Source organism: Pteropus vampyrus, unplaced genomic scaffold, assembly GCF_000151845.1.
Source record: "Pteropus vampyrus isolate Shadow unplaced genomic scaffold, Pvam_2.0 Scaffold275, whole genome shotgun sequence".
Lineage (NCBI taxonomy): Eukaryota > Metazoa > Chordata > Mammalia > Chiroptera > Pteropodidae > Pteropus > Pteropus vampyrus.
Window position 1 is genome coordinate 1,565,195 of NW_011889056.1, and position 14,147 is coordinate 1,579,341.

The 14,147-nt window shown below is 40.4% G+C and overlaps 1 protein-coding gene across 1 annotated transcript in view; it reads left to right on the forward strand.

Annotated features, from left to right (window-relative positions):
- The window catches only part of BRCC3 (BRCA1/BRCA2-containing complex subunit 3), a 51,313-nt gene that overhangs the window by 14,609 nt on the left and 22,557 nt on the right, over positions 1–14,147 (forward strand). The window contains exons 4-5 of the mRNA XM_023520659.1: positions 6,408–6,496; positions 7,996–8,051. Coding sequence (XP_023376427.1) covers positions 6,408–6,496; positions 7,996–8,051 — 145 coding nt within the window. The remainder of the gene's footprint in view (positions 1–6,407; positions 6,497–7,995; positions 8,052–14,147) is intronic.

The following is a 14,147-nucleotide window of genomic DNA, read 5'->3' on the forward strand; positions in this document are numbered from 1 at the left end:
ATTCAGCACAAAATAATCCGGAGACTGGAACATTGAGTTCTTACCCGGAGATAATAAGACTTAAGTGGGTGAGCAAAAGGGACAGATGAGAGAAAATGTAATCAAAGCTGTGCTCGAAGACACTTCTAAGAGTGTTAAGTTTTTAAATGGAATATAGAAAGTTCAGAGAGTTATCAGATCATGAGGGTCGGGAACACGAGCTTTGGATTCTGCCAGGAAACAGGTCTGTGTTATAATCTCGTTTCAGTCACTAATTGAGAAGATCTTTTAGCCTCTCTGAGCCTGCGGTTCCCTCTCTGACAGAAATGGAGAAATAGTATCTCTCAGAGTCATTAGGAGCAGTATATTAAGCCATGTATATGGCATTTTGTCCCATGCTTATCACAGTACCAAAGATGGACACCAAAACATTTATTTGGAAAACTGGAGGACACACACACACACACATACAGTATGATTAAATGTCTAAAATTGAAGGGCAGGGAACATTAGAAGGATTAAGAAGAACACATCAGATCTGTCAACTGAGATCTCAAAATATTTGTAGTAATAAAACTATGGATAGGACTAAAGAGAAAATAATCTCCCAGCTAAGCTGGCGTTCATGATGCAAAGATTATTCTGGATTCCCGGAGCCTATGGGACTTTGTAGATGCAAAGATACAACTCATCTCCAAAATAGGTTCAAGAATTGAGTCAGATGGGCCCTGTATTAGCAAGCCTCGGGGGAAAAAAAATGAGTGATGAATAAAAACAGGTCGATTCCTGTTCTTAGTAGGAAAAGAATTCTAAGCTATGTTAAAGACTGGCAAGGGAGAAGGAACGAATTTTTTTCCATTAAAGAAAAGGTAGGGAGGGAGAGGGATGTGATGATGTGTGTGCGTGTGTGTGTGTGTGTTGTGTGTGTGTGTGTGACAAATTTTAATGCTTTTGATGATAACGGTTAGTAGAATTAAGTTCTAGTGGGTTAAATAAGATAGCGTTCTAAACACATTTTAAAAGGATTATTACATAAATAATTATTCAAATGTACTGGCTACCTGTATGGAATAACATCATCGTGATTTCTGCTGTCTTGGACCTTGTGATTTTGTGAGGAAGAAAAACCAAGTACTAAAGGGAAAACAAAGAATGATAATGATAAGGAAGAAATAGAACATTTCACCGGCCAATTTAAAAAGGGTAAACACCTGTAAAAATAAAAGCCTCAGGATTAAGATATAATAATATGTCATTAAAGACAAGCTACAAACCTAAAGACTTGAACGAAACGTAACGGGCTAGGTTAAGCTCTATGGAGAAAATAAACATGGCAGGATTAGCAGAGGGTGAGTGAGAGAAGAGAGAAGATTCTGTACCAAAAGCACAGTAAATAATGAAACTCTAACGATGTTCAGTTATGTTCCCCACCGTAGCACTAAACTGTCCAAAGGACGGTTTTCCACGTAAGGAATGGAAATTGTAGCGGAAGTAGAAGAGCTTGACAACCCGCTTTCAGAATCTTATTCCTTCAGGAGCATAAAAGTGAGTGTTTTGGCTTTGGGTTGGTTTGCAAAGGCGGGGGCGCCGGGAGTCGGACACCGACCGTAAGACTTTTAAAACTTGATTTTAAAAGATTAGACTTACAGAAACATGGCAAGAATAGCATCAAGAAGCAGATTCGACCATTGTTAACCTTTTGCTGAATGTGTTTTATCCCTTTCTGTCTGTAAGCCCTCAACACACACACACACACTGGTTGAGAGCAACTTATTTCTCAAGAACAAGGATGTGCCCATCCCTAACCACAGTGCAGTTATCACAATCAGGAAACCTGACCTTGCTATAACCCGATTACGTGACCTGCAGACCTTTTGCAAGTTTTGCCAGTTATGTCAGTTCTGTCCTCTATTGCAAAATTTTCCTTTCCAGTCCAGGATCCAGCCTCAGCTCCTGCATGGCATTTAGTCTCATGTCGTTTCGGTCTCAATCTGAACCCGTGTCTCATTCCCAAAGCGCTAAACTCCCCACATCCTCGTTCACTTCCTACTCGAACAGAGGAAACAGGAGCCATTGGAAGGGCATTTTCTCCATTTCTCTTTACTCGCCTGCTTATCACTGAGTCCATCTTCTCCTTCTCCCTCCTTCCAATAGAGACCGTGTCCTTCACCTTAGCTAATGCCCATCCATCCACTCCCCTCAGGTTTTGCCTCCCATGTTCTCAAGACCCTCACAGCCCTTCGTGATGCTTCTCCCCCCTACGTCTCTAGCCCTTTCCGCTGCACTGGATTCGCCCCATCATTGATTTGTTCCTTCAGCGAATAAGTTTGAGTGTCTGCTGTGCGTCTGGCCATCTTCAAAGCGCTGGGGATAAAGCCGTGAGGGAGAGAGACACGCTCTCTACCTTGACGGAGCTTTCAGATACGCTCATACCTCACACGTGGAAGAAAACACGACAGAAGACAACTTGTCCCCTTCACGCCAGACTCAAAGAGATAGTTACACTTAGGTTTTCTCGCCATTCACCCACACTCGTCACCTCATTCTAGTCTGGCTTCCGGCCCATCACTGTTGAAGTGGAACTTGCTAAATCATCAGTGACATCCATGTTGAAAGTCTAGTGACCATATGAAGTCTACAGCTTACGTAGCATTTGACCCCGCAGCTGCTCTACTTAAAGAACGCTTCCCAAGCAATCAGGAAGAGTGCATGGCTCTTAAGGGAAGAAGTTAAGCTGCGGCTCAGAGTCAAAATACAGTGTCCAAAACCAGAGGCCTAACGCAGATCGCTTCAGTGTCTGAACTGAGGTTTGTATGACTCTGGGGCCTGGGCGTTCTCGACCGTGTCACTTGGACTGGTTAAGTGGGAATGCGATTTATGAAAGTAGGAAACGCAGGAAGCATAGGTTTGGTGATAGGGAAAGACATAGCTGAGTTACGTCTTACCCGCACAATTCAATGAACTTGAATTTTACCTACATATGGTTTGCAAAAGAAAAATAGTGATTTAGGCAGTGCAGGCTAGCTCGGAAATCTTCTGAGACTGGGCACCAGTTTTAAGTTACTCTCATACTCACTTTATTGTCCTCGTGAGTGCCTGTGGCTATCGTCCTCATTTTAAGACCTCAATTCTTTCAGATACGGTGAAGTCATCGGCACTGCTATAAACAGTGATTTCGCAGTGAGTTCACTTATCACCAAAGTCGGTGGGTCGCATCAGCCTCCCACGACAAATAGAGGCAGCGATTCTAATTAAGCAGTTTTCTCTAACCAATCATTTTAATAAATTACATTTTCCCAAACGAGCATTCTGTTCTAGAGGTTACAAGTCAATACTCCTTAGACTCGTTATAAACAATTTTTTAATATGATACATTCGTAAGGCTCTTCTTAGCACACAGACCCAGATGGGAAAACTCTGTTAGGACAAAGTATAGAATAAGCGAAGGCTAAGCTAACATTTTATTGTAATGCTTGTATTCTCAAAGCATTTGTGTACGTCGTCTCCCATTCTTTTAAAACTCTTTATTACCAACCGGGGTCTGTGGTTTCTGTTGCAGGAAAAAGTTTGGTCAAGAGTAGACGAAAGAATGTGGTGTTTCACACCAGGAAATGGGAGGGATGATTCTGTTCTCCCTTCAGACCGTTTCATTGTCCTACGCTTCTCATAAACGTGAACATTTCCTCTCAAGCAAACTACTTCATAGGGCGACCAACCGAAGAAATAATGACGGGTTTGGATGCTGAAGGAAACACTGGACAGCGCAGTAGCAGAACATTCTCTCGGATGGTGCTAATTGAAACTCCACTAAACTCTAGCTTATGGGTTTGTCATGGATGCGGTCATGTAAAGCAGGCGGAGGGGCACGGGGAGCGTCTGTAGGGTGGGCGTGGGGTTTACATTTTAAGTAATGTGGTTAGGTCTCACGGAGAAGGTAACAGTTAAGCAAAAAACTGGAGGCAGCGAGGGAGTTGGCCATGCAAATATCTGGGGGACGAGCGTTCCAGGCAGAGGAACAGCCAGTGCAAAGGCCCTGAGGAAGAGTGTGCCTGGAGTGTATGAGGACAAGCAAGGAGGCCGGTATGGCTGGAGCCGAGTGGCGAAGGGGGAGTGACAGGAAATGAGGGCAGGGAGGTTAACGGGGCACCAGCAAATACGGAGGCCATTGTAGGCCGCTGTGGATTCTAACTTTCAAGCGAAATTGGGAGCCACTGTAGAGTTTTCAGCAGAGGCATGACATGACCTGGCTTCAATTTTCAAAGGATCACGGGGTGCTACTGGGTTGGGAACAGACCCAAGGGCGATAGATAGCGACAGGCTATTGCGGTGAGGCAAGATAGGAGTGATGGTGGCTTTGTTGGATCTTGGTAGCAGTTGAGGAGGAGGTAGTAAGAAGTGATCAAATTCTGGTTATGCTTTGAAGGGAGAATGAACAGGATTTGCTGATGAAGCGGGTACAGGGTAGGAGAGAAAGAGGAGTCAAAATGCGCTCAAGTCTTTTAGCTCGAACACCGGAAAGGGTTGAGTTGCTGCTGATTAAGATGGGGAAGCATTGGGAAGAGGTAGGTTTTGTGTGTGGGGAGGGAATGAACTGTTCGATTTTAGATACATTCAAATGTCCGTTAGGCAAATGATACTCACATAGACTGGCTGTGGTCTGTGAGCTGTCTGTGATCAGAGAGATAAGCAGCTTAATGCTGAGCCTAAATCATCTACGACACCGAGCACGTACTTTAGTTCGGCTTACATTTTTGTCCCTTAAGAGTTGATCAATGAAGGAAGCAGTGTATTAATTTGCATTCCGGCTCAAGCTCTTATGTCCTTGTGAACAGGTAATAAATAGTTCATGGATCTGCTACTCTGTGTAGCAGTGTATTAAGACAACCAAGTCAAAGCATCGGGTAGACAATTCGATACATGATTCTGGAGTTTGGAGTAGAAGTCTGAGACTATAGAGTTTATTGGATGCGAGTTGGGAGTGGCCAGTGTAGAGATGAGACATGAAGCCGTGGAACCAGATGAAATCCCCCAGGGAGTGAGTGTAGCCAGAGAAGAGAGAAAGACTGAAGACTGAGCCCAGGGCATGCCAGTATTTCAAGAGTGGGAAGATGGGAAGGATCCAGCAAGAGACTGGAAAAGCTCAGCCCAGAAGAGGACAGATGGGAAGAGTGAGAGTGTGAGGCCAAGTGAAGACGGTGTTTCAAGGAGGGAGCAATCAGGTAAATCGAGGACCAAGAAGAGATCGTTGATGATCTTGACAAAAACACTTCGAGTGGGATGGCATGGACATCGGACTCAGCAGTTCGTCGACAATGGTCGCGGTTGAAACGAGATGGAACAGATACTTACGAAGTACCTTAGACGTGCTAGGTATTGTGCTAAAATGTCTGTCAAGTTTTAAAATACAAAGCCCCGTGAGAGTAGGGATGTTGTTTATCCTTATTTAACTGATGAGGAAATAGGCTTAGAGGTATTAAAGGTTTGACCAAGGCCACATAGCAGTACGGAGATCATTTACACGATGCTATGTATTTTCAGCAACTGTTTTCAGCCAGTTATTTCCTTCATACTCATTGCCCTGGACTGTTCGGTCTCACTCTTTACTTAGGAAGGCATCGGGAGGAGCCCCAATCCAGATCTAAAGGTACAAATGCAAAGAATGTTTAAGAACACGGTGGCAAACGAAGTGGGCATGAGTCACTGGACCCAACCACGCTCTGCAGTGTTTGTGACACCTGATCTTTTATACTCTTCATAAACAGTGGTCTGAAGACTTCGGATCTTTAAATTTAGTCTCTGTTTAGTTTTTGGTGATCTTTGACGTAGTCCTTTTAAACGCTCTTATTTGGTACCTGTTTATGATTTCCTTTTCAGAAACTGCATGACCACACAGTGAGGTTTTGTTTCTACTCCCTGGACTATTGAATTCTATTGCAGTCACTTTTGTACAGTGGTTTCCTCCCTAAGAATTTCCTCTGTAATAGTTCTACACTTCCATTCTTTAGTATCGAGTCTAATATATTCATTTCCCTAGAAACTGTCCATCGAAAGGTTTATCCTAGGAAATCTTTTTGTCTCCTTCCAATGCCTGCCTTTGTCTTCAGTCCCCTGGAAGAAATGGATCAAGTTCTAGGGGGCTAATTGAAGTTTTCCATTTTTCTTTTTCTGTGCTACGCTTCATAGCAGGACAAGTCTTGGGCCAGGCAGCCTAGAGTTTTAGATAAGTTTTCTTATTTAATTGCAGACTTCCCACAGTATTTCTCTAACCTGGTAAAAGATTTGTGCTTTGACAATCATATCGTCCTTAGGAAATATCCCTTTTCTGCCTCTAGAATCTGATTTCCGGGAGGATTATTATTATATTTATCTTAAAATCTTCATGTCTGTGAGGTACAGTTTGTTGACAGCAGATTTCTGTTTATTTGCAGATGTTCGCACGCAAGCCATGTACCAGATGATGGATCAAGGCTTTGTAGGACTTATTTTTTCCTGTTTCATAGAAGATAAAAACACAAAGGTATCGTGTGTGTGTGCACGTTTGTGTGCGCACACGTGCGTGCGCGCGCGTGTGTGTAAACACACACAGAATGTAGAAAAATCTTTTTGCAATTTCAATAGGGTGGCCAGGGAAGGTTTCAATGAGAAAGGTCATTGAGTCAGAACCTGAAGAAAGTGAGGGAACAATCTTGTGGATTTCTTGGGGGAAGAGCGTTCCAGGCAGAGGAAATAGCCAGTGCAAAGACCCTGAGGTGAGTGTGACATGTTCAAGGGACATCAAGGAAGTCAGTGTGGCTGCAGCAGAGGGAGGAAGACCGTGACCATGTGTCCCAGTTCTACCCCCTTATGCCAGTCTCTCGTTTAGTTAGCTCACTTCTTGGAAGGGCCCTGGTTGAGACGACCGCTCATCTGGTCATCCTACAGTGAGGTCTGAAAGATAACTGGGGCCAGATCTTCTGAGGCCTTGACTTTGACTCTGAGTTGGGAAGCCACTAGAGGGTGACTTTATGTTTTAATGGGATCTTGCTGACTACTGTGTTGAGAATAGACTGGACGGGGCAGGGATGGGGGGAGTGGGGGGCGGGAGGGGGCGTGGGCTGCACGGCATCATGAAAGCCATCTGGAAGATACTGCGGTAATCTAGCAAGGGATGATGGAGGCCTGACCACGGTGGCAGAGTGGCAGCGATGAGAGGTGGCTGGATTCTACACACATTTTGGTGGCTAGTAATAGTAACAAGTACCGTTTATCACCTATTGTATGGCACCTACTCACTGGGTGTTTGACATAAATATTCTCTGACCCTGACAAAAAGCCTATGAGGATGGTTGTCATCTGTATGTTATGGATGAGTAAACCAAAGCTCAGAGACGTTAAGCTGCTTGATCAAATGGCTAGTTTGCCATCGTCTATTTAGAGGACTTCTCTTCGAATTTTACATTTGTGTCAAGAGATTTTGCTATGCGTCAGTTTAAACAAAAAGAAAGTTACTATTTAACATTGTAGGTATGAATTTTGCCAAGAGCATCAAGTGCGTCCTATTATTTACTACGTTAGTTATATTCTCAGAATCGATGTTAACAATAAATAGCCTTCATGAAATCACTTTTTTCCACAAATATTAAAGTTCAGTATTTTGAACTTTGTATTTCATTTGAAATGCTTTTGGCTTTGTCATCATAAATTTGTTTGCCGTCATTATAATAGTTGTTGAAGAAGTTTGTCAGCTTCCAAAAAAAGCAGTTCGAACGGTCTGGTCCTTCATTCCTTGGTTCTCGTGTTCGCGAGCCCTTTGCCGCTGTCACACGAACACGTGGTCGACTGTGGCCATCTCATGTTAACCGATTGATTGTTCCGACGGCAGATATATGGCATATCCCATCTCTGTAATCTCTTTTACCTTCCATTTTCAAAGTGGCCTTTGAGTTTTAGGTTAGCATATCACTAAACTGCTATACCTTTTTCCAAATTAATCCTTCTCTTCGTGACCTTTTTAAATTTTTTGTTTTTTTTTTATAGACTGGCCGCGTCCTCTACACTTGCTTTCAATCCATTCAGGCCCAGAAGAGCTCAGAGTAAGTACGTATGTTATGTTTCGATGGGTTAACTTCCGGTCAAGAACATTGCTTGTTTTCTTCCTAAAATTTTAGTTCTCTCACTGGTAAAACACCAAGAATTCTGTAGTCTACTTAACACTCCTTCACGTCCCCGTGAGGAGTGAGAGTCTCTTTCGCATCTCGGTATTGGGGATCTACAGAGCCAGCAGCACACAAGCAGTCTTTTTGTCCAGTTCGTTGTCACAGTCGCTTCCTTTCTCCAAGCGACTCGACCCCCACTTCCCTTTCTCTGGTGAATTGTAAAGCAAAGACTAAGCGTGCAGAGTATTTGACATTCGTACAGCCTATTGTCTTTGTGGTGCCATGAACTTGACTTTAGAGTTCCAGTATCTCATTGAAATGTTCGCATAGGTGACTTTCCTCCTTTAAATTCCATTCACCCTAAATTAGAAAATCTTAATCTAATCTCTGCTATCTGCCAAATGCCAAAGTAGGCACTGAGGATGCAAAGATGAAAGCCAAGTTCATTATCTAATTGAGAAACAGAAGCAAAAACCGTCTTAAATTGTTTTTTTTTCTTATAATCATTGTCGATTTATTATTATAGCATTGTGGCATTGTTTGAAATAGCAGAGACTGGAGAAAAACATGTCTGTCAGTACAGACCGATGAAAGTATGATGCATCCCAAAATTGGATTAATATGTTAAAAAAATATGACGAAGCTCAGCAGTAATACGGAAATACCTCCGAGATACATTAATAAATAAAACAGGCGAGGTAGAAGAATATTATACATAGCGTGCTAGTATTCGGGTAAGAACATGGAAGAGAAGTATATTGGTGAACACACCAGCATACCTGCTGATAAATACATAGAATGTACGGAAGGGAACACGTCAGTCACCACCCCAGACGGGAAGTGGAAAGGGGCGAGTAGGACGTGCACAGACTTCGCCGTGTGCTTCACAGAGCCTGGGAAAGTGGAACCAGACAAAAGTGGCGCTTAGTCAAGAAACTGGAATTTTTGATGTTTTCATCAAAGTCATAGATGCACATGCATCAACATTTCAAATGGTATGGAGGAACTTACGATAAATAATCTCAATCCTCAGAAGGAACCACTTCTCCTAATTTTGTTTTCAGTTCTGATTTTTACTTCGATATCTCAATAATAGACTTTTGATACTTTTCGTTGACTTACTAATTTTGGATATTATCTGTTTTCTTACTTTGTCTTGCTTTCGCAAATGAGGGTTTAGGTCACTTACACCGCCTCATCTCTGTTCTCCCTGAGGTAGTTATAGTAATACTTTCCGTTCTTCTGTTGGTCCCTTTTCTAATCTTAAATAAAGTTTGTTCTTTTATTTATTCTACCAACGACAGACAAGAGGCAGTGTCTTTTGGCTCCCTGCTGTCAACCTGCAGTTTTACCATAAACCTTTATATATTCACAGTTGCCAGTATTTACGTCCCGTGTTGTAACCATAATTGGGTTTCCTGAGCTTTGTCTACTAGTCGATTCGAAGAGTAGAAAATAAAGTGTTTATATTATTACGATTATGTAAATCATCCATGTACAACCAAGCAGTATAATGTTGTCTACTACGATTCTATTTCCTTCCACGTATAGCTTTTTGCTGTTTCATAGGGTTTTGAAATGACTTTCCTCATTTTTCGGCCTCCGTCACCTCTGACGAGTCATAGCTGACCTCCTGGGACTTTCCTTCATTGTCCTTCTGGGTCGGCTCCATTGGTGTCTGGATTTCATGTCATCTTTCTTGGTTCGCCCTGTCATCGTGCTAAACCTTCTGAGTCTGTGCTTGTCCGAAAATGGTTTTATTCTTTCTTAATAACCCTAATGGCTAAAGAATTCTGAACTGACATTTTCCTCCTCAGAACTTTAAAGGCATGGTTTCATTATTGTTTCATAAACATCCAGTATTATTGATGAAGTCTCTTACCAGTCTAATTCTTCTTCTTTTGTAAGGGACTTTCTTTCCCTCCTTTCTCTCTCTGGTAGCTTTTAAGAACTTCTCTATTTTTAAATTTTCTTTTATTATTTTCAATTACCGTTGACATTCAATATTATTTTATATTAGTTTCAGGTGTACAGCATAGTGGTTAGATGTTCATATAATTTGTGAAGTGGTCCCCCCACCCCCAATTAGTGTAGTACCCACCTGGCACTACACGTAGTTATTACAGCATTATCTACTCTATTCCCTATGCTGTACTTCACACCTCCGAGACTGTTTTGTAATTACCAATTTGTACTTCTTAATCCCTTCACCATTTTCACCCTGCCCTCCTACCCCCCTCCCATCTGGTAAACATCAGTTTGTTCTCTGTGTCTATGAGTCTGTTTCTATTTCGTTTGTTCATTTATTTTGTTCTTTAAATTCTACATGTAATGTCTTTCTCTGACTTACTTCACTTAGCATAACATCCTCTAGGTCCATCCATGTGTTGCAAATGGAATGATTTCATTTTTTATGGCTGAGTAATATTCCATTGTATATATATATATGCCACTTACTTATCCAATCATCTGATGGATGCTTTCATTTCTTGGCTGTTGCGAATAATGCTGCAGTGAAAACAGGGGTGCACATACCCTTTCAAATTAGTGTTTTGGATTTCGTTGGATAAATACCCAGGAGTGGAATTGCTGGGTCGTAAGATAGTTCTATTTTTAATTTTTTGAGGAACCTCCAAACTGTTTTCCATAGTGGCTGCAATCCCAGCAACAGTGTACAAGGGTTCCCTTTTCTCCACATCCTCGCCAACACTTGTTTTTTGTTTTATTGTTGATGACCATTCTGACAGGTGTGAGTTGATATCTCATTGTGGTTTTAATTTGCATTTCTCTGATGATTAGTGACCTTGAGAATTTTTCATACGTTTATTGGCAATCTGTATTTCCTCTTCGGAGAAATGTCTTATTCACATCCTCTGCCCATTTTTAATTCGATTTTTTTTGGTGTTGTGTTGTATGAATTCTTTATAAATTTTGGATATTAACCCCTTATTACATGTGTCATAGGTGAATATCTTGTCCCATTTAGTGGGTCATCTTTCCGTTTTGTTGATGGTTTCCTTTGCAGTGCAAAAAGTTTTTAGTTTGATGTAGTGCCATTTGTTTATTTTTTCTTTTGTTCCTTCCCTTGCCTGAGGAGATATGTCAGAAAAAATATTACTAAGAACAATGTTTACTGCCCATGTTTTCTTCCAGGAGTTTTATGGCTTGGGATCTTATATTTAAAAGTCTTTAATTCATTTTGAATTTGTTCTCGTATACGGTGTGAGAACGTGGTCCAGTTTCTCTTTTTTTGCATGTATCTGTCCAGTTTCCCCAACACCATTTATTGACTACACTGTCTTTAGCCCATTGTATGTTCTTTTCTCCTTCGTCATAGATGAAATGACCATAAAGGCATGGATTTATTTCCAGGCTATCTATTCTGTTTGATTAATCTATATGTCTGTTTTGATACCAGTAATCAATTGTTTTGATTACTGTGGCCTTGTAGTATAGTTTACTATCAGGTAGTGTGATACATCTAGCTTTGTTCTTCCTCAAGATTTCTGTGGCTATTTGGGGTTTTTTATGGTTCCATATAAATTTTAGGATTATTTATTCTGGTTCTGTGAAAAATGCCATTGGTATTTTCATAGGGATTGCATCGAATCTACAGATTACTTTGGGTAGGATGCCCACTTTAACGATGTAAATTCTTCCCATCCACGAGCTCGGCATATGCTTCCATTTATTTGTATCTTCTTCAGTTTCTCTCTTCGGTGTCTTATAATTTTCCGAGCATAGGTCTTTTACCTCCTGGGTTAAATTTATTCCTAGGTATTTTATTATTTTTTGATGCAGTCGTAAGTGCAATTATTTTCTTAATTTCTCATTGTGATAATTCATTATCGATGTATAAAAATGCAACTGATTTTTGAATATTAACTTTGTATCCTGCTACTTCACTGAATTCATTGATCAGTTCTAACAGTTATTTTTGGTGGAATCTTGGGGTTCTCTCTATATAGTATCATGTCATCTGCAGATAGGTGACAGTTTTACTTCTTCCTTTCCAATTTAGATGCCTTTTATTTCTCTTTCTTGTCTGATTGCTATGGCTGGGACTTCCAATACAATGTCGAATAAAAGTGGTGAAAGTGGGCATCCTTGTCTTGCTCCTGATCTTAAGGAAAATGCTTTTAGCCTTTCCCCTGTTGACTGTAGTGTTAACTGTGGATTTGTCATACACGGCCTTTATTGAGTTAAGGTATGTTCCCTCTGTTCCCACTTTGTTGAGAGTTTTTTTTTAAATCATAAATGGATGCTGGATTTTGTCAAATGCTTTTTCTGTATCTATTGTTATGGTCATATGATTTTTATCTTTCATTTGTTTACATGGTGCATCATGTTAATTGATTTGTGGATATTCAACAAACTTTGCATTCCAGGAAGAAATCCTACTTAATCGTGGTGTATGATCTTTTTGATGTATTGTTGAATTTGGTTTGTTAATATTTCGTTGAGGATTTTTGCATCTATGTTCGTCAGGAATGTCGGCTTATGGTTTTATTGTTTTGTAATGTCTTTGGTTTAGGAATCAGGATAATGCTGGCATCATAGAATGAGCTTGGGAACCTTCCCTCCTCTTGAATTTTTTGGAATAGTTTGAGAGGAATAGGTGTTAATTCTTCTTCTTTGGTAAAATTTATCTGTGAAGCCATCTGATCCAGGACTTTTGTTTCTTGGGAGATTTTTCATTACCAATTTGATTTTGTTTGTAGTAACCAGTCTGTTGAGATTTTCTGTTTTTTCTTGATTCAGTCTTGAAAAATTTTATATTTATAGTATTTATCCATTTCTTCCAGGAACTTCTCTATTCTTGAGGTTGTAAAATTTTCTATGCTGTAGCTAGAATGTGAATATTTCTTGATTCAAACTGCTGGATGCTTTCAGTCAGCTTGCACTTGTCCTTCAGCTCTGGGAAGTTCTCTGCTATTGTTTTCTTTTGTAGCCCCCGATAGAACAACCCATAATCTACCCAGTTCCTTGGAAGAGAAATCTTATTTATAATTTAATCCAATAATTTAAAGTTTCTTCAAGTCGAAATCAGTCTTTGTGGAGATAATTTCTCCTTCTTTCAGTTACTTCCCTTTCTCCCCATGTTTGACTCTAAGATGACATCTGAAGCATTGGAGAGATGACATAAACAAACTTACACTATAGGGAAAGGGAGCTTCCTGGTCTTGTGCTAGTTTTGAGAATCAGAGCAGGAGTCCTATTCATGGTCAGTGCTCGCCTTCACTTTCCCGATATACTTCTCCTCTCTCAGAGACTTAAAGCCCCAGTATGAAGAGATACCTTAACCAGCTTCCTCTCTTATGACTCTTTCCCTCTTTTTCTCCACAAGTTAGGACAGATGTGTCATATCCTTTTCTCCGTTCTTCGGTAATTCTTTCCCATTTTCCTTTCTCTTTCTAGAACTATTAGTCACATATTAAAGGTCCTAGGTTGACCACAGTGACCCTTTTCACTCATATTTTCTCTCTCTCTCTTTTTTTTTTGTTTTAATTTCTCAGATATATTCTTGATTTTATCTCCCGATCCATTCACTGAAGTTTTTTTTTTATTTTCACAATTTTATATTTTTAATTTCCAAGAGGTTTTTTCCCTTGTTTACCAGTTATTCCAATTTCACAGTACCCTGTTCTTGATTTATTGCTATAATATTGAAATGTTAAAATTTCTTCTGTTGTTTCAGTTCTGTTTCTTCTGTGGTCATTTTTTTATGTTTATTTTTTATCTTTCTTGTCCATCCTCTTTTAAGAACAAGGCAACAAAAAAGATGAGTAACAACTCATTATTTGTGATTTGGCTTGTTAACAGGAGGCTTCATTTTAGGGTGAGTGGGTTGAGAGCCTGCCATTTTTCTCAGGGATCACTAAATATTAGATTTCAGGCATCCTGCTCTACAATACCAATCTTAAGAAGTGTTTCCTCCCAGACAGTTTATTCTCTTGGTTAGGAGAACTCTTGTTGTTGCTAATGATGATAATGATTTTGGCTTAAGAATAGAAGCCTCGTTACTAAGTACTG